The 21,042-nt window shown below is 41.2% G+C and overlaps 1 protein-coding gene across 1 annotated transcript; it reads right to left on the bottom strand.

The window, feature by feature from the left end:
* Positions 1-14,138: 14,138 nt before the first annotated feature.
* C15H5orf15 (chromosome 15 C5orf15 homolog) lies at positions 14,139-20,261 on the bottom strand. Its single transcript, XM_048320085.1, has 3 exons — positions 20,123-20,261; positions 16,797-17,383; positions 14,139-15,748 (listed from the first exon to the last, which is right to left on the bottom strand). The coding sequence occupies exons 1-3, from the start codon at positions 20,223-20,225 to the stop codon at positions 15,617-15,619; spliced, it is 822 nt and encodes a 273-aa protein (XP_048176042.1). The 5' UTR covers positions 20,226-20,261; the 3' UTR covers positions 14,139-15,616.
* Between the last annotated feature and the right edge of the window lie 781 nt (positions 20,262-21,042).

The following is a 21,042-nucleotide window of genomic DNA, read 5'->3' as shown; positions in this document are numbered from 1 at the left end:
AAACATACAACTTCAGAAAATACAAGGTTCCAATACAAAAGGTCTTCTACCTCACTGCTGAGATTTTCCAGGCTGCCAGCAATTTGATTGCCAAGATCTCGGTAGGACTTGAAATAATCAATTATTGACATTGCAATATAGTGCCTACAACAAAGCTGTTCACTCTGCTGGAGATCTGGCAGCAGGAGAAAGCACTCAACAGCTCTGTAAAACATCTGGACAGGGAGCTCAGCCCACAGCACCCCAATTCCAACCACTGCTGTCCTGGGAGGCTCAACCCAGCCGAGTGGGAGGAACAGGGCAGTTATAAGGGAGATTCTCCAAACCACGTGTGCTCGGTTTAGTAACAGCAAGCAACTTGCAACACATTTGGCTCCCAATCATATGTGTCCCAGTTGTCTCATTAAACATTTTGTCTAAGTTTGGAAATTCAGCTATAGTGTATGTTACTACTAATTGCCTTACTCCTCAGCTGTGCAACAACAAACCACCCTGAAACACAGTTTTATATTAGCACCAGACAGGGATTAACTAATTAGTAAAAAAAAAAATATTTTCTTGAGATAACATTATAAATATATATTAGATAATTAAAACTCAAAAGCTATGTCCAAGAAGGACAACCTTTTTCTTTGCTTTTTTTATCTTGAGTATTCCCCAGTCACACATTTTCTTTTCCTTTGCCATGTCTCCGGCATAATAAATCACTAAAACCGGACATGTGTCCAATTAAGTAATGAGATATAATTTAGTCTCATCTTCAGGGGTCAAAAATAAAACTTACCTACTTCATTTACCTATTAAACAACAGCAGTTCACCACTCACAAAATGGAACATGAGGCCATTTCTCTTGGTTTAACCAACAAACTCATAGTATGCAAAGGGCTTGAAAGCTTTTACCTGGGAGGGACCCATAGTTTGCCTAACAATAATTCCACAGTTCAATAACTCAGAGTGGGAAGTGGGAAGGAAAACGAGGAAGGGTGATGGTGTGGTCCAGACAGGCACATGCCATGAAGGAGGCAGCACTCCTGTCCTGGGGGAGAGCACGACGGTTCAGTGAGGCATGAAGGCATCCCTCCAAACCTGAGAGCAAAAAGAGCAAGGAAAAGCTAAGGAGTTATGCTCTAACATAAAGGGGATTACTCCACAGTGAATGAGAAGATGACTGGGTAGGACCATTAATAAGCATCAGTGAGTATGAAACTCTCTGACCGCAAAGCCTGAAATCCGTGAGCGACTATTCCCGTACTCTGAGAGCATTTGGGATTAGGCATGGCCTCTTCATGCCTCCTCTCACATTGTTGAGCCGTGAATCCAATTTCACAGACCACACTGACTTTGAAAGGAACTTGTCCATATTTTCTTTACATCAGCCTCTGCACTGATCCATTTGCAACAGCTGTCATTTTGTCTCCCAGATTCATGAGGTTCAGAAATTAGAGCTCAGGAAACAAACTAAGCCAAATCAAATGGACCTAAAATGTCTTCCCAAATAGAAGATTAGTATATTTTTCCACCATGGAAATCACTAGCACACATCCATAAGGTCCATAAGGTCTAAACATCAGGCTTCCTTCACAGGAATACAATCAAAAAGTTCTCCTGGCTGGCGGCAAACTCACCTCTTTGCTGTATTTGATAATATGTGTTCTTTGTGCACACAGACAGGAGAAGGGTAAAGAATGGTATTATCTCATTTCTGACACTGATCACAGTTCAGGCACTATATCCTGCCTAAGAGAATATGCCTCCAAATATTCATAACTTCTCTTTGCATAAGAAGAAACTATGATCAGTCAGCTGCATACAGAGCCACTGTCCTGTGACACTCTGGAGAAGACCAGAGCATCCCCTTCTGGTTTCACGACTGAGACCAAAATTTTCCAGAATTTCTCTATGATCTTATTAACATTATGAGATCACAGGAAGTGTATGGCAACAGACAGAATAGAATTGTTGTTATTATTATTGTTGTTGTTTTTGTTGTTGTTATTACTACTACTTCTATTATTATTTCTTCAGTGTACCCATTACAAATCAGCTCTCTTACATCCCAGGGTTTTCCCTTTGGCTTCCTAACCTCATGATGAGTACACGCTTGAGTCCTGTTCTTCCAGGAAGAGCGCCAAACCAGTAAAACATACTGCACCTGTGAACTGAACCAGCAGCCAACACAGCAGCCTCTGTGGGACACATATTCCTGAGATTCCTAATGTTTGGAAATACAGTAGTTTGGTGGTTTATTTCCCCTAGGATTTAATTCTCCATTGCTCTGTAACACTGTGCATCCATTTACATGTATGTCAAACACTTGCAAGACAGAAGTGATGACTCTCTGCTGCAGCAGCAAAGCCCCAAGACAAATTTAATCCTCTAAAAGTTCCCTTGAGTGCTCACTAATATTCAAGTATCTGTCCAGCACCTGGGTTTTGTTACGTTTTCTGGTAGCATGGCTTTTGAAACTCTATACATGCTGGCGTATGATTAAAATGCTTGGTTTTCCATGGTAACATTACATATCTATAATCTTGTTTCTTAGTGAGATCTGAGCCAACCGTACCAGTAATTTCCTTTAATAAAAAGTCTTCAGTAATAACTCTGCCCTATAAATGCAAAATCTGAGGCAACACATGATTGACAGATATCATGGCTTTCAGCTAATTAAGTATTCTGAATACTCAACCATGGGAGATTTTTTTAATGGAAATAATTTTAGTTGTCAGACTCCCTGTGGCAGCTCTGCCGTCACCAAAAACTCTGGCGCAGCCCTGGGGTGATGCTGCTGACAGTGAAGCTGCTCTCCCTCTCTACGGGGGGGGCTCACCAGGCTCCCTCCACCTAACTGGAGGTAAATGGAACTCCACCGTCAATTGCACAAAGCACTTAAGCATGCTGGGTTAATTAGTTACAGCAAAGATGATCTTCGAGGCAAGCAATGTGCTATTCCTAAATGATGCTGCCACTGAAGTGCTAATTCCCTTTGAGGATTAAGCTGCCTGGGTATAAATCAGATGCTGCAACCGCCCCAAAATACCAATTGCTGTGCAGGGATCATAGTCAAAAGCAGCAGAGCAAAGTGTTGAATACTGAACCTGGACAGGCTTGGAACACTCATGAGATGCATCACATGGTTGGGCTAAGAGCACTTTATTATTTTTTTTTACAGTGTAACAGCATGGTCCATTCATCACAGCTCTCAGTGGGGTGTGGCCCTTTGGACAGCACTGCAATAAAATTATTTGTAGCAAATTCTAGAACTGCAAAGGCAAGGCACATGGCCACTTTGCAGGTGTCAGAAAGGATGAGCTCAGCTGGAGTGTGTCACAGCTTCAGCCCCACTGCTGTGACTGCTGCTCTTCCACCACAAACACCTTTGTACACCTTCTCACATACCTGAGTATTTGAAAGCCCACCTCCAGCAGAGTTGATTTGTTATGATAAATCTCAACCAAATCAAGCATTTTGCCAACAGCAGTTGGAAAGTGTCCATGTTTTTATTGCCTGCACATTCTACATATCCCATTGCTACTGTTGAGTAATAAATGTATTCATAGCTCATACCAGCTTCCTACCTCAGATTAAGAGAGTGTTGCAGCTGGAAAAGACACCTGGGTGGACTAGAAAACACATACCTAATTTCACAGCCTCTCTCCCTCTGTAATACAGAACAAGTCAGATGTTGTTCACAATTTTGCTGCAAAGCATCTCATCTAAAGCCTCCAGGTTAGCTGTAACCTGGAGTACCCCAGGCCTCTGCAAGTCCTTGGGCTGAGCTTTGAACAACAGGCTCCCTGGAAAGAGAAGTGAGCAAAAGGGGGAAAACCAAACCAAACCGAAAACAAAACAAAAACAACAACAACAAAACAAAACAAACAAACAAAGCAAAAAACAAAAACAAACAAACAAACAAAAAACAAGAAAAAGGAAAAAGCTATTTTGTTGGGGAAAAAAGGCTTTACAACCTCTGCAAAACTAAAACTGCTCGCTTGGCAATTGACCCTCAAGAAAGTTTTACCCACTCTGCACAGAAGGAAGTATTTACATCCTTTAGTCACGGGATGCAGGTGGTGATATTCTGGAGATTACAAACAGATTGTAGGCATCTTGCAGTTTTATTGCTGTGTTATTGCAAGGAGATGTAGGTACATGATAGCATACCTGAGCCCAGCTGGGGCACAGGAATCAGAAACAACCCCTGAAGGCAGCAACAGCAGCAGCACTGCCAGGATGGAGCTGTGGTCCAGCCCCCCGACTCCCCCCGGGGATCACACCAGGCTATGGCACGTGCACAGTTTGGATCCTGCTGCTTAATGAGGATGTGTGCATCAGCTGCACAGGCAAGGAAAGGCTCATCTTGCAGTTTGGCATCAAATAAAATACATGTAGCATCACACTGTTAATGAACACACATCACTGACAGGGCTCCTGCATAATTTATCACCACAAAACCCATCTTTCTCCAGAGTCTTCATAATTCTCATATCTTTATTTATAAAGTGTTAATCTGTCTAAAATAAAGGGAAAGGCAAAATTTCAAATGTAAGCCCTAAAATGTGGTGAAATTGTGAAAACTCTAAGTGGAGAGGAAGGGATTCAACTACATAATGTTGCATCTTTCAGATGCCACGTGTTCCTGAAATTCTGAGTTTGGGGCAGTTACACTCAGCCCATGCAGTCTAAACCATGCCCTGAGCTTCAGTCATGCAGAAGAGGATGAGGAGGCTCTGCTAGAACAAACAGGCTTTTGGTGTTTTCAATAGAGGAAAATATTTGAGGGTTTGGCTTTTTCTTTTCTTTTTTTTAAGAGGATTGATGGTAATAGGAGATGCATTATGTAAATAATTTCTGTAGTGAAGACCTTTATCCAACCAGCAATTTCCACAAGAAATTGTAAATGCTGGTATAAAAATCTGTAAATGCCCCACTTAGCAAGTAGAAGGAATTGTGACATTCAAATATTCTCACCCAAAAGCAAAAAGACAATCTTTTGCACACCAGAAATGCAACATGCAGATTATGTCCTCAGAGATAGAAGAATATGTTTGGAAAAGCTTTTAAGTATCTCAAGAGCAAAGGGCTATTTGAAAACCAACATGTCAGTCAGTCATTTTGACGTGAACACGCTGGTTCCATCAGCACCTCTATAGTAAATATTTCAAGATAATCTGTCCTGAAATAGAAAACTGGCTGCTTGTTTGAATGCCCTTATCTCTGCTGGGTTCCTCACGACAAACTAAGGCTCAGCAAGACCAAGCTGGTTGAGCTGTGCATTCCGGGGAGAACACAACCAGGCTGAGGGGGCTGATGGCAATCTGGGGAGGTTTGCTGGTACAGCAGAGAAACCCTCAGACCCAAAGACTTGTTGAGTGTTCATGCAAGATCTACCTGCCCATCTCCAGCCCTGAACACTAATGTGGCTCCACCTTCCCAAGAAGACTTCCCTAATTTGACAGGGAATGCAGGCAACCCCTTCCCTCAGTCAATGGGGCATTTTGAGTCATGCTTTGCAGCACATGCCACGAATACAGGAGAAAGAATTGTTTACTTTTAGAGAAGTGGCATCTTTTCCTCCTTTCATAGTTGGTAGCTCCCACCCATACCCCCAGCAGGGCAACCTTCCTTGAGCCAAGGTGTCAGCAGAGAGAGGGGGAAAAATCACATTCCCCCTGCTCTCAACCCTGTGCCTGGGAGCTAAACCTCCCCATGATTTTCTGCATTTGCTTTTCTACTTTCCTCACTCAGACAGAATGTTGCCTCTCTGCTCCTCACCCTCAGAGGAGCCTCCTGCAGAAACCTCTGACATTAATCTCAGAAGCAATTCAGACAGAGGGGGAAAGAGCTCTGTAAACCCAAACAAGATTGTGACCATCTGGCAAAAAGAAGCAAACCTGTTAAGAGACTACTTTGTCCTTCCTGCAGCTTCAGCACAAGCTGTCAGTGGCATTTCAATAGGAGCAGCTTTCTTTTCCAGCGCTGTGCACAGTGCTCAGTTTAGTTTAGGCTTTTTTTTTCCCCTTCAATATTGTTTAGTTTATTGTACCAAAGCTGGTGGGATTGCTTTTGAAGTAAGTGTAATCCAGCCTGAGTAACAGCATCAGAGCCTGGACCATCATCTCTAAAGCCTCAGCCCTGAATTACCTAAGCATCTGTTTGCAGTTCGTTGTAGGGCGGGAATTAAGCAGCACTCAGAACAACCAGAAACTGGACAGAAATACATAGAAATTTTTGTCATTATCTCTGCTGATGCTGTTTCCACCTCTGGATCCTGCTTTACGTTCTAGGACTGGCAAGTTACAGAGAAATAAAGCAGGAAGCTAATCCAAATGCTTGGTGGGTGCCACCATGATAGTTTTCTTTTTCTTTTATCAATTCTGATTAACATTTTTTAGGAAATCTATCACCTTAATCTTGGGGAAAGAGGCATGCTAATGGCTGTACCAATTTTAGTGGCTATTTCAACTTTTATATTCAATTTTATTTTTTGTGTGGAGCATAAAGAGGAATAGTATGAAGGACTGCCAGGATCGGAGGCACATCAGAGTCCTCTGAACATTAGCAGAACTCTGCTCTGAGTGCTCCCTGGTGGGAGTTATAATCAATTTTAACGGAAGTTAATTGCTGCTGTAAACATGAAAATTAATCAGCAATACGGGATTGACTTGAGTTGCTCAGGGACTGGGGTTTCTGAGGATGAGGATAGGATACCCTCTCCTGCTCTCAGCTGTTAGGCACTGAATAACTCATCTTTCATATTCCACAGCCCTCAGAAGGGTTCTCTTGACCTTTGGTGGCTCAAGAGCCATTGAAGGACCCCTGTGGAGCATATCAAGACTTAAAGAAGGAGGATGACAAATGGACACTGCAGATGATGCACAATTCCCAACGTTGCTTGTTGGTCTGGAGCCTTTTTCAGCATTGGGGTCTTTTCCTGTAGCACTGGGGAATGAAGGAGGCCTTACTGGAGATCACCCCAGATAGAGCAGCTGCTGTAGAGATGAGAATTTTTATGTTTCTCCCAAATGGAGAAATTTCTTCTCTGAGTTTCTAAGACATCCTTGCCCAACACTGCAGGTCCGCAAGCAATAGCAATTCCCATGCAACGACTGCACATGTGTGTAATTGGGAGGAGAAATGGCTAAGTGAGTAATTAGGCAGACAAACTATTTACAGACATAAAATAACCAGTTTTCAGACATCAAGTTCAACAAGAACTAAGTATTAGCAGTATGCAAGTAATTAACCTATTAACTGGTGTTTTGGTGACATATTTCTAAATCTGTATTTACTCAAGCACATAGCAATCATTTGTATATTGCTCTGGAAAAAGGTGCTGTCAGGTAAAATTCATCATATTACAATCCCATAAATAGCAACATTTTTTGCTTTCTATTAATTTCTGTTTTCCCATGCAATAACATTTAGGGAGATTCATGTCTTTGTTTTCCAATGTTTTCCTCTTGCACAATAATACAAATATAAGTTAGATTGAAGAAACATTTATTTTTCCCTGAATAAGAGAAGAACTTTCTGATTTCAAAGCTGGAGATTATTTTGCTGAGCCACCCAAGAGTAAAGACAGTTTTTATTCTTACAAACTTATTACAGCGGAGATGGATTAATACATAAGAGCTCATGATGTTAGAGACACACATTTTTCAGGACAAAACTAAAAAATAAAGGCCTGGGGATGCAGTGTAAAAAGAAGATAGAATCATTTAGATTGGAAAAGACAATGTAAGATCATCGAGGTCATTACTCCAAGGTAAAAAACTCTGTTTCTTGAGGATTTTTTTAAAATAAAATAAACTGGTTTGTTTTTTTTTTTTTAAGTAAACACCCCTTAACACCCCTCCACATCTGGATGGCTCTATGGGCTCATGCTGTCTGTCTCACAGTGTCAGTTTTGTCCAAAGAAATTTATCCTAACACTCATTCTTGAACTTATTTTGCACTTTTCCAGCACTTTTCTGGCTGCCAGGTGCCTTCCATGGCGCAGCCACACTCCCCCCTGCTGGCTGCTCCACGAGATGGTGAGCATCAGGGAAAACTCTGAAAAATAATTTTTTTTATATCTAAAGTGATTATTATTTTTCTTCTGGGTATTACTTCGAGAAAAGGCAGGAGCAGGCAGCAGTCCAGGCAAGTGCCAGAGATGATAGAAGGATCTTTTTGTTCTCACAGCCACTGCCCACCAGCAGCAAAACACATCTTGTTTGTACTGTGATACCCAAAATAGTCACACTGAAATGAGAAAGGGTGAGCTCTTTTCTGGGGTTGGAAGACAAAGAAACTGCCCAGTTCACTGTCCTGGTTCTCTTTAACAAGCTCTTCCTGCAGATCAGTCCCATGCAGACCAAGGATGATGCAGAAGGACATCCTTCTCACAAACCACTCAGCCACAGCAGAGGACTTCAGATGCCACCTCCTCCCCCAGTCCCTGAACCCATCACAGCTGCTCCTGGATAAATTGCATACCTTATGTTAAGCTAAAATTATAACAAATTGCACAAAAGATGGTTGCCTCTCCAACTGCCCCAAAACTGCTAAGATATCATGTGTCACAGAGCCTTTTTATCAGTTTGTGATACAACCCAGCCCAAACCCTCTGTACTCAGGATCAAAGACAGCTTTTCCTTCTCTAGGGATCACCTGTTCCAATGCAGAGAATCTTTCCCAGAAATGATACTGAAAATGTGACATTGTCGCTTGGAAGATTTTGGCTTAATTTCTGCATGATGCCATTATGCCCTTTGTTCCAACCTTCTTTCCCTCCCCAAACAATGTGGAATATGATTCTCCTTTTTTGAACATCTGGCATTCCAGCTGTTAGGATTCACAGTCAGCATGCATTATAAACTAAAACCTATTCCAGATTAACTGTTAGAATTTGTCAGCTAATGCTAAGAGGACAATTTTTAGATGTTGAAAAAACTTTGCACCTTCATAATCAGCTATTCCTTGCCCCAGTGACTGCAGCTCGAGAATGTTCACCCTGTTACAATTTGGAAATTTAACTATTAACCATGAGTTAACCTGAAAAGATACCTCTAAAGTGAGTCATTAGGGCTTGTTGCAATGCAAAAGCTATGTTATATGGATACTTTTGAAGGTTTAATTCACGGTCCCCGCTTGCAGAAGGGGAACAGTTATGTGGAGAGCATAAACATTTTCCCCAGGGACAAAAAGCACTTCCGTTAGTCCTCACAAGCCACCTTGTGACATGGCAAGATGAAAGGCAGGAGGGTGCTGACAAAATATACAACATAATCCTACTGCCTTGCAGAGCCAGCTGATAATGAGGGTCAGCTTTGTGATCAACAAACACAAGGGTCCCCCAATTCAGGTAGTCTGAATTTTAAATATTTCAGCAGCCTGGGTACACTTGTGAAACTCAAGTCCAGTTCTTAACCCCATCAGCTTCCTTAAATAGCAACATTTCAACATTGTTTACAGAATAGTACAAAAGGATTACATCTGGTTTCACTTAATCTCTAACAAAACCTCAGTGAGTGCACCTCAATAACACAATCTACGTATTTTATTTTTACTCAAGATAGGAAATTGCATAGATTAGTGATTTTCAGTGTTACTAACAAGGCAACAGACCTTGTAATTAAAAATAACTTTTAGGAGGCTGCTAAATTATTTTGATAATGATTTAAGGATCAATTAAAGATGTCATTCTCCCCCTTCTAGTTAGATACATTGGAAACAGTGAAGCTGAGAAGTTCTCGTATTAACCATTTTTTATTACAGCAAGGATATTCATATGGTCTGTATCAGAAAAGTTTAACAAAAACCAGTACAGGGACTTCTCTTTAAAGGGCACTTGATAGTAAAAAAAAAAAAAAGGATGCAAAAATGATGTTGTTAGTTCTGCTGCTTTGTGGGTGGCTGAGATGTATGGCCTTGAAGATTACTGCTCTATCAGCCTTATATGAGGATTTAGCACTCCCATAAAAGCTATTCAGCCTTGTAGGGGCACAAAATGCAGCTTCAGTTTGGATTTTGGACCAGACAGGGAAGCTGCACAGCACAGGGGGTGCTGTGGTGTTGGGGACCATGCACACACCAGCACTGCCACGGGGCAGCGCCACCCCTCAGCCTCCCCAGAGAGTCTGCTCTGAAATTTCCCCACAAGAAAATTTCCACAAAAAACAATGCAAACCAGAAGAGACCCCAAATCCTCAGTCTGGCTTGGCCTCTCAGCAACAAAAATCATGATGCTGAGACTGTAGTAACCACTGCTCACCTGGCCTCTACAGTATGAAATGCTCTTGTTTGGGCTTGGCTTTATGAGACAACTCAGAAACAGCTCTAGAACCATAGAATCCCAGTATGGTTTGGGTTGACAGGGGCCTTAAAGATCATCTAGTTCCAACCTCGCCTGCTGTGGGGCAACACAAGGTTATGAGAAACTTGATGATGGTAACAATGATGAAACCATAATGAGAAACAAAAATGAACAGTTTGCTGCTACTGAACAGGGATCGGCCCCATTTCTGCTCTCAACACCCCCATCACTTGCCTTGAGCCAGCTCTGGTGCTGGTCTGGCTGCACAGTGAACCAGCTCAGCACCCTAAAATGACTGAAAATCAGCCTAGGAATAGGATTCAAAAAGAAAGTGGAATTGTTTCACTGGGTTAGGAACCCACTTACCTTCCAGAGCAGGGAGCATGGCAAGCCAGGGAAAGTAAGAGCCTCCCCTCGGGGTGTCAGGCTCTCAGTGACCCAGGTTCTGTCCCACCACACACCTGCAGCCTTCACTCCCTGACAGCAACTCAGGTGAGGAGCTCCTCTGCTGGGACATCCTGCTCCTTCCCTTCCACAGCAACAACAGCTGCCAGATAACAAGTCCCTCCTGCCACCCAACCCCAGGAGGCTTCACTGCCTCCAAATTTAGGCAAAAAATTGAAGCCTGAGCAGGTACCTGCTGCCAGCCAGGTTTCTCTTTGCTCAGCATGCCAGGTTTCCACCAACAATAAAAGCAAATAAAATCTGCCCTACTGTGGCTCATCAGAGGTTTCCTAAACTGACCATAACTTGGAAAACCCCTGACCAGTGTTTTTATTAATAGGAGTCTGTGTTAGAGATACAGAACTCTATCTTTTCCCTTTCTATTATTTTTATAGCATTAAAATTCATTTAAGAAATATGACATTTTTCATCTCCACCTTGCAAATTAATTTCCCGTAACTCAAAGCACCCTGCTCAGATAAACCCTTCTCTCTTCACCCTGTACACAACTGAGCAGCAGCCAAGGACAGTTGACTTAGAGCTGAATAATATGCACTGGTGCTAAATGAAAATTAAACCATAAATATTTTAAAAGACCTGATTTCCTGGATAGTAAAAGTGAAATGTATGATTTGTTTAAACTATCCTATTCATTATTTCTTTCCTCATTTCATAAAACCCAGCCACTAACAAGGACCTACATAAATAGAGCTTGAACTTCCATCTCAGGAAGTTTAATCAGAAAGCTCCTCAGGAATATTTTATTCCTTTTATCAGAATACTGATGGAAGTTATAATTCACCTTAATGTGAGAGTGTTTCCTTTCTTCACTAAAGAAATTCATGAAGACATTTCTTGTTGGTAAGATGGACATAAATGCACTCGCTTTTTCCTGTTTGATCTCAGCACTTTATGAATTTTTGATTGCCTGCTCTTAATTTTCCACAAGCAAATTCAATTAAAGAAATTAAAACCCAGTAGTTCAATCCTGATTGCCTCATCAGCAAATGGCTCTTTTATCGCAGTGGATGACATATGCCACACTCTCCTGGTGCTGCTGGAGTGCTTGCAAAACCGGATCAGGAAAAACCTTTCCCTCTATTGGTGCTATTAGGCAACAGCTATTGACTGCCCAAGCCAATTCAGCAAGCACTTCCCTTGCTCAGGCAACAGTCCAAGGGCTACTGAGAATGAAAAAGTATCCTTGGAAAAAACGTCAAAGTCATTGTGTGCATGTCAAACCTTTCACCTGCACAACGGCGAGGACCCTTTTCAATGGGAGAATCACACACAAGGGAGCTGGACAAACAATTCGGCACAGCCCCGGGCCAGGGTGGAGCTGAGAGATCGCTATTTGCCAGCTTTGTTTCCGGGGTCACCTTGCTAGAAGTGCAGCCACACTTTTATACTGCCACACAGCAGGGACTGGATGGCAGGATGTCTCTTTTAGGATACAAATCACCGCCGTTAATTGGCACTGCAGCCCGTTACTGAACGCTGTGCATCAGCAGTGGACAGGTTTTAAGAACACTGATATTATCATGACAGTATCATTTGCTGTGATCCATCCACAAACTTTGGTGTGACCGAACTATCTCCTGGGGCAACTTGCTGCAGTAACTGTCAACCTGACGGAGACAGACTCAGCAGAAGTCCTTAAAATAAATTAGTATCCAAACAGAGCATCTGTGTAGGTAGTTCCCCAAACTAAAGCCACTGTTTAAAGAACTTCAAGGACTTCAAATTCAAATTAATTCCCTTTGAATTTTAAAAGATTCTTACAAGCTGCCCTTATTATCATTAGTGAAGAACTTAATTTTAAAAAATATTTCTATTTTTAAAAAGTTTTTCTTACTTGTGTGACAGAGGATGTGCACCACAGTAGAGCAAGCAAAGAGTAACTGCTCATCTTAAGTGTTTGAAGTACCCGAGTGAGGCAAAGCTGTACTCTGCTAGGGAAGACACATGTGCAAACCATCATTTCATGACCTCAAATATTACTTACCCAACTCAAAAGGTTTCAGTTCTGGTATGACTTCACGAGCAAAATGCTCATAGTGTGATTTTCTCCTCCAAGGTAACCTCATGAAGAGCATTTTCAGAGAACAGCTACATGGACAATTCAGCAGAGAGTTGATTTAACACTTGCAGTCCAGCCCAAGGGAGCTGCAGGTCATTAGGCATAAATACCCAATGAACATCCCACATCTGTGAGACAGGTATTGTCATGGCACAGGTAAACCTACAAGCATTTTAAAATGTGATGACTGCAAAACAACCTGGTTTACTAAGCTCATGCCAGGCCTTTGCCTTCTGTAAGCTTTTTAGGGAAAGCTGTCAACCTTGCCATTAGCTGTGTGCATTCCTCCTCCAGAAGTTAGTGGGTTTGTTGTAAGGAACAGCTTAAAAGCTGTAAAGATTAATAAATATCTCTCCTTAGAGACAGTCTATTCACAAAGATAATTTGAAGGAAGGAGGGCAAGGAAATGCAAGATTATTCCTCAAACATATTAACATACAGTCTTAAAGAAGACACTGTTAGTTGTTCAGAAAGCTGAAAGAACACATTTACATTGGTTTTATCCACCAGCTGAACTGTGCTTCAAGAGCTTTGGAAGACAGCCAACATGGATGAAATTCATGTCTATGAACTCCAGAAAATAACAGAACATGCCTTATTTCTACTAATTTAGACTGATGTTAATTGTCTGTATTTTTTTAACAGTATTGTAGCTATTATAGTGAGGGAAGTGGCTGAAAATGTAACATCTGTCTCGGTGGCCTAATTCACTGGGTGGGTTGAAGAGAAAATGACACTTTAAAAGAAACTTCTCATGTGGTATCACTGTACTTCTGCACAGTCAGGTTGTTCACCGTGGGTTCTGTGCAAGGCCTGTGATACCAAGCTGAAAGGAACACAAGCTTCCACTAAGGGTGAACAGTCTATTTTCTACTGTCAAAATTACTACACTTTATAATCAGTAACTTTATTTAAGGGCAAAGTTACTGAACTTCTTGGGTGCAAAAACATTAGCCACCTCCTCAAATTCCAATATTTAAATATCCTAAAGAAGCTTTGAGAAGTAACCTTTCCCTTTAAATCTTGACCACAGCAGTGTTACACTTTAAAGTATGTTCAGGTAAGAATTACTAACTACACAACTTAAGCTAAACAAATCATATTAAAGAATGCATTAATTCCAATAGCTTAAAAGATTTCATTTAAGCCTTGCTATCTACCCTACACACCACTGAACAGATGCATAAAACAAACCTTCATACACCCAGTATGGGCAACAGAGAAGATGGTTTTGAAATGGTTTCCAATTCCAAGCATAAGCAAGTTCTTTGTCGTATGTTACTGTATAAGCAGTGAAATAGTTAAGAAACACAGGCTTATTATTATCATTTATTTTAAAAACCTTATTCAAAATATTAAGTGATACAGGTCCAAATATGATAAAAATTACTGCAAGAAAAAATTTTTGGGATATTTTGTTTGTGCTTTACTTCCTGTGGTTATGAAAAGAATGCATTTAACAGCAGGATACAGAACTTTTAGCACTTCAGTCATAAGACAATATCATGCCTTCAGACTCCTCATGCCAACAGGCATGAAGTTGATTTGTTTCCAAACATTACATACCTACTTGAATACCAAGTCATTAATTATGGGGTTCTGATTAACTATTATTTACAAATTTATCAGTTTGAAAACTAAATCACAAACAGAATGTACAGAAAACTAAAATTTTATATTTTACAACTCATGAAAACATAAATAATGGAAGTACGAAAGACAAAAACAAAACAAAACCAAAAAGGAACAAAACCAAAAAACCACCACCAAAAAAACAACTGTACCAGTAACTTGATTTACACTAATGCATAAATGTTTGTCAAAAATGAGAGTGCACTGTCCAGAGACTGGCAGCCCCTACACCCTTACTTTCACCTGTCTGTTACCTGGGTCAGAAGAACAACCAAATAAATTATTCTTACAGTTTCTCCCATTTATAATATAACAAATCACATAGCCATTTCCCAACCATCTTAAAATTCAATAGAAAACTTTGATATATTGAAAGCCTGTCAGCTATCTATATTTTAGTAAGATTATTCAACAAGGCTTGTTTTCCATTCATTAATTACAAAGACAATGAAGTAGTCATAAACAGCATTAGAGGAAAAAAAAAGGACAGTCAGGAAGCTGCATACCTTCACAAACACCTTAAGCATTTTAGGAAATATATGGTATAAAACTTCTGAAATAAAATGGGTTATACATAATTATTTTTAAATTATTTACGGCATGAACACATACAGAAATTATTAAATTGCCATTGTAGCCATTTTGCCTAAAATAGGATCAAATTATGCAACAAGCAAACAGAATATGAAAAAACGAGATGAAAGACTTGCAGCATCAGAATTTAAGCACAGAAAAAAGTAATTATATTTTCAGTTTGCAATATAGGGGAATTTATGAGCCATGTAAGCGATTAGCAAAGACATCATTAATTTGATTTAGTGATGCCAAAGTCATTAATTTATTAGACCTAAAATATTTTATGCTTTTTTTTTGTAGTATAACTATTAAGACTGCTCCAGACAGAAGGGAATGATGCTTAATGACTAGAAATATCACTAATTTATTAAACTCTGTATCTTTACAGTTGATATAAAACCTGACCAAAGTAGCAAACAGATGGATCATGCCCTTGATCTTCCATGAGATTTAATCTCCAAAACATCCAGGTCAAAGAGAGTACATCTCATTTCCATACAAGCAGCTTATTTAGAATACCTGAATATCATTACATGACTGGGCAGGCAAAGAGTGGTAAGTTCAGCAAACTCAAATCACAGTGCTTTCAAAACACGTAGTCATTGGTTATTTTCAGGGAAGGCATCGCTTCGTTAACGTTTTGATCTAAACGATGATATTCCACTGTCCTGGAGCACAGGCCATCCCTCCACCTTCGGCTCTGCACCAGTAAGAAGATCTGAAAGAAAACCGGGACAACTTATAGATGCTGTGCAGAAACATTTTGGGTTTGATAGACAGCTTCACAGTGGTACTGACATCATGGTTTTACCCTGCATGCTGGCAAGGGCATTACTGTGGCAAAGACAAGGCATTTTTTAATCACTTATTTGAACTGCTCTCAGATAAATTTTCAAATGCAAGTCTTCAACATCTTTCCCTACAAAGAGTTGGCAATGCACATTACAAATAGGCCACTGCACAGTAAAGAAGGTTTTGGGTTTTCAGCTGCTTTCTTTTCAGAATCCAGCAAATCCTCACCCAAATCAGTGTTCTCCCCAAAGATAAACACTAAATTTCATCATATCTAAAAATTAAACTATGGTTTAATGCAAATTTGTGCATGCACCTCTATTGGGTCTGGTTGGGCTGGAGTTAATTTTTAGTGCCAGCAATAAATTTTGAAATAACACCAGTCAGGATACTTTTGAAATATAGAGAATTAGTTTGTACTGAAGAAACATTTACCTGAAAATAGTAACTTAGTAGCTTCTCTATGTAAAACTGGAAACAGTGTTAAACATTTTCTAAAAGTATGTAGTTACACTCTCAAAATATCTATGCTATGAAGACATTTTAAAGTGAACTATTAGAAGGATTATCACAGTCATAACATTTCCACACCATTTGCAATTAAACTTCCCTTAATTTGTTGTTTATAATCCTGTGCAGAAAAAAAATTAATCGCTCACCCCCACTTGACTTGGCTCAGGTCTTCTTTATAGAACTCATGTTGTGTACTGCCAGTGTCCACTACTGTACTGACTGATTACTGATGTTACCAATTAACTCATTTTCTAATCGCAAATGCTTGATTCGAGTTCATTTTCATTGTGCAGATAAAAATGACACTAGTGATCTGCATATTAGTATCACCACAAGACTAAGTGGTCAAAGATTTCATTCTTCAAAAAGCTATGTTCTTCTTCTTAAAGAAGTGTACAAGGGAATGCAACTTTATTTTAAGCACTGCAGCTGTTTCTCTCAACCTTTCAGAGCACACCTACCTTCCTCTTATTGTGATAGGTGACATAAACAACAGCTACTAAGAAGGCAATTACAACCAGATGAAAAAAGAAATGACTGTCTTCTTCTTCATCCAACCCAGAGACAGAAACACCTTTTATCTTCTCATCAAGGGTCTTGATCTCCTCATTGTAGTTACTGATGGTGTCAGAGTTGTCATCTTCTGACATCTCTAGAAGGTCTGGGTTGTATCTGGAATTTGGTGTCATTTCATAAGCATAGTCATCTCCATCTGACTCCATAGTTTCTTTTATGATGGGTGGGGAACTACTTAGTGTGTCTTTCAAATCTGTTAGAAGATCCTCTTCCTCAATTTTAGTATCTTCAGAACCATCAACATCCACCTGTGATACCGGACTAGCAGGGACAACAGGTGATGAAGAGTCACCATCTGCTGTAGGTGGCTTTCCTGCAGTCATCGAATTGATTTTGGCTGCTGTTGGGAATGCCTCCTTTCTTGCTGAGGTTAAACTCTGCAAGCTGTCTGTCAAATTTTGGGATCTACTCAGTGTTTCATTCTCACTTTTAGACGAACTATTTCTCGTAAACATCTCTGCTTTCACAGGACCTGACAAAAGGATGAGAAACAATCAGTACTATGCACAAGACAGAAAACTATTGCCACAAATTTCTTTCACAGACAAGAAATCATATGAAGAACACAGCATATGTCACACTGCAAACTTCTTAGAATTCATTTGCAGAAATACACATTCCTGTACTTTGGCAACTTCCAAAGAAAAGTCTTCAGTGGGACAGGAACTAAAGGTTGGAAGCACATTGCCTTCTAGATTAGTATGGCAAAGTGTCCCTGAAAAACTCAGCACGCCTGTTTTCCAGACGTAAGAACTTCAAAGACATGTCATCCTTCCCCCTGTGGATTCATGAAGTCTTGTAGAATCATACATGACTAGCCTTTTGTCCATCATCGAATTATTCTTCCCACAGATTGAGCTTAGGTCTACAAAGGAGGATGTTCTCAGGAAAGCTTTTACTGCAGTTAAGTTTTTCATCTTTCACCATTGCATGTTTTCCCAACAAAAAATGAGAAGACACTGCAAAGTCCCCTTTGGCCACGACACAAAGTCCCAGCACCTCTTCCCAGGCACTAATTTTTATTGAATTTGTAGACACTGAAAAAGATTTCCAACCTTGTATTAACTCAAATGAAACTACTGAGCCACAGGTTAAAAAGAAATGCTGAAGAAAGGACAATCTGACTACCCATGCTCCTGGAGGAACGCCTTCTGTTGGCAGCAATTATTGTAATGAAGTAAGTCAGAAAGAGCACTGTGACAATGCACCCTCAGGCAAATTCAGCATCTCTCCAAAGCTGGGATGGCTTTGCAGAACTACATAAAAAAACAAGGTGAGCATTAAACCCAGATGCAGAGTCCACTGTCCCTCTTCTCTATCCAAAGAGAAAAAGATGAAGAGTCAGTTTAAGAATAGCCAATTTTTTTTAAACCTAAAAGTTAGCAAACTATTCATGTTTGCAGCACATCACTTCCAGATTCAAATCCAGAGGCACCGTAAAAAATGTGTAACAAATTTTAGATTTTCAGTCTGCATTTTCATATAAATACAGAAACCATACTTGCCTTGTATTTTGGCTTGCCAAAATAATATTTCATTTTACAAAAGCAACAGTACTTTCATTAAACAATTCCAAGCCTCGCTGGAAAGTTACAGACTCTAGAAACGAAGCATTCAACCAACTGCTTGTGTCAGGTTACTTGTAAGTAAAATATTATAGAGGGGACACTGAATCACGTTATTCATGGAAGTTGTATATTTGCTGAGGCTCAGTTACAACAGAGCTCTTGTTTACATGGCACACTTTTGCAGTATGAATGACTCTTTAACCAACTGTAAAACACAGAAGACTCAACTCATCTCACATGAACCAGACACCATGGTGCCTCTTTGCTGAAGTTCAAAGTCAACCATTTCACATCTAATACACTTCTTGTTGCTGAAAAAACTACTCATCTGAATTATTGTATCAACATTAACTTGTGCAGTTCTCATCCAGGACAAGTTTAGGGAATTCTGATCTCCCCTCAGGAGTCAAGCCAGCTAATTGCATATGCAGAGATAAATATGAGGAAAGGCAGTTGCAAGATAGTTTCACATTTACAGCTAGTTGGCATGTTGTGAGGTCAACTTTACTGCTACCCTCCCCAAACAGACAAAAACTATTAGACAGTAATAGCTAAACTGTTTGAAATACAAACAAGCATATTTTGCCTATAAAACTATGTTGCATCTGGCCTTACATTTCAAATTATTCTTGAATTCATTTTAACATGGAGGTTTTAGAAGGATATATGCTTAAATGCAAGGGTCTCCCACTAGCTATTGTTGCAGCTTCAGACTAAAAAAGAGCAAACTCCTATTATTCCTAAAATAAGCTTAGGGGTTTTTTATGTTAGTAGCAGCGGGAAGTTTAGCAGCTAAACCACAACTGATTTATGATATTTACCCAAAACTATTTGGCATTATAAACGGTGGTTGCACTGTTTACAGTTACACAACACTGTCAGATGATTTTAGATCCAGAGATGCCTCAGCTTCAGAAACAGATACTAATGTTCAATCATAGTGACAGGATTAGCAACACAACCCTCTTAGTAAATACCGCACATAAAAAACATATCATGGTTAAAATTCACTTCCAGGAAAAATGCATTTGGAAAGCAAGTTGTTTCATGACTCCTGAAGTTAAAAATTCTCAGTTTCCTACAGGTTTCTGTCCCAAATTCTTCTGCCTACCCATTAGACCAGGTGAGGGGCAACACAAATAGAGCTGGTGTGGATATACTGACTGACAAGCACACTGACGGATCAAACAGTTCCCTTTATTTCCTTCACTAATTCCTTTCTCTTCACTGCCCAGCCAGTAGTCCATCTAACACAAAGAGAAACTCACTGTCCTTGAAACACTCATTAGCCTTTGGTTACAGCCGTCTGTAGGTTTAAGGAGGAGAAAGAAAACACTTAACTAGGGGTCAACTTGCAGAATAACATAAACTTAATTTCTAGGGGAGGGGGAGACTAAAACCAGGCACGCAGCTAGAGTAGTTAGAAAAAAACCCCAAATCTGGTTAATTAAGTAACCGGCTAAACTGCTCTTCACAGCAACAAAAGCCGTGCACACCTGGCAGGCGGCCTCCCGCCCCCCGCCCGGGCGCTGCCCTTCCCCTGAGCAGGGCCCAGCGCTCGCTGCCCCCAACCCACCCCAAACAGACGAGAGGCCGAGGCCAGCGCCCGCAGCCCGCCCCCCACCCGGCCCCGCGACGCTCACCGGGGGAAACCTGCCCGCGGGCCGCCAGGGCCCAGCCGCAGAGCAGCAGCAAGCACAAGGCGCGGCCCGCCGGCCCTCGCCGCTCGCCGCCGGCCGCCGCCATCTTGGGCCCCCTCCGCGGACGTGGCGATGGCACCGCCCCTCGTGAGGCGGTCGCGCAGGCGCACGGACGGGAAGGCGGGAGGCGCGCGCAGGAGCTGAGGGGAGCGGCACGGTGTCACAGAGCCGGGGAACTGTGGAGTGGTAGTCTTGGAATCGTGGAATCACTGACTCATGGAATCATACAGTCATGGAATCATCAAGTTTGGGAGACCTTTAGACTGTCCAGTCCAACCCTCCACCCAGCACCGCCACCGTAACCCCTAAACCACATCACCCAGCGCCAGATCCGGGTGCCTCTTAAAACACCTCCAGGGATGGTAACTCCACCACCTCCCTGGGCAGCCCGGTCCAGTGCCTGACCACCCCGACAGCGAACAAGTTTTTCATAATATGTGATCTGAATCCTCCTATCTCAGCTTTAGACCAGTTCTGGTCCTCTCACTGCTTGCATCTGCCATGCTCCTGGGAGCTGTCTGCATATGGCTCATTTGGATCGGTGAGGTCTGGAAGGGGACTACTTCTCCCAGGAGCACTGGGTTAAATATCTGAGATAGGAAATACTCAGGAATGGCTCCCGGTAAGAGGGAAGTCAGCATTTCCCAATTTGTGGGCTGCGGCTGTGGCTCTGCAGTCTCACGCTGTCGCAATGGCATTGCCTCATCGGACACGTCCTCCTGCACCTCAGCTCTTGCCATCATTGCAGCCACCCACGGCAATGGCTCACACATAAAAGTACAAACGAACAGCCACTGAAGTTGATCCAAGCCGGTAACTGTTCATTGCCCACACTTACTTGTTTATAGAGAGGTAATTCACTT

Source organism: Corvus hawaiiensis, chromosome 15 (genome assembly GCF_020740725.1).
Source record: "Corvus hawaiiensis isolate bCorHaw1 chromosome 15, bCorHaw1.pri.cur, whole genome shotgun sequence".
Classification (NCBI taxonomy): domain Eukaryota; kingdom Metazoa; phylum Chordata; class Aves; order Passeriformes; family Corvidae; genus Corvus; species Corvus hawaiiensis.
This window is presented reverse-complemented; position numbering and strand designations above follow the sequence as displayed.

What these genes read in the sequence shown, in the direction of transcription:
- C15H5orf15 (XM_048320085.1), bottom strand. Translation starts at nt 20,225, where the DNA reads ATGGCGGCGGCCGGCGGCGAGCGGCGAGGGCCGGCGGGCCGCGCCTTG. An exon ending in CCGCGGGCAGGTTTCCCCCG is followed by an intron (nt 17,384 to 20,122) that starts GTGAGCGTCGCG and finishes TCCTTTTGTCAG; the next exon opens with GTCCTGTGAAAGCAGAGATG. An exon ending in CCTATCACAATAAGAGGAAG is followed by an intron (nt 15,749 to 16,796) that starts GTAGGTGTGCTC and finishes GTTTTCTTTCAG; the next exon opens with ATCTTCTTACTGGTGCAGAG.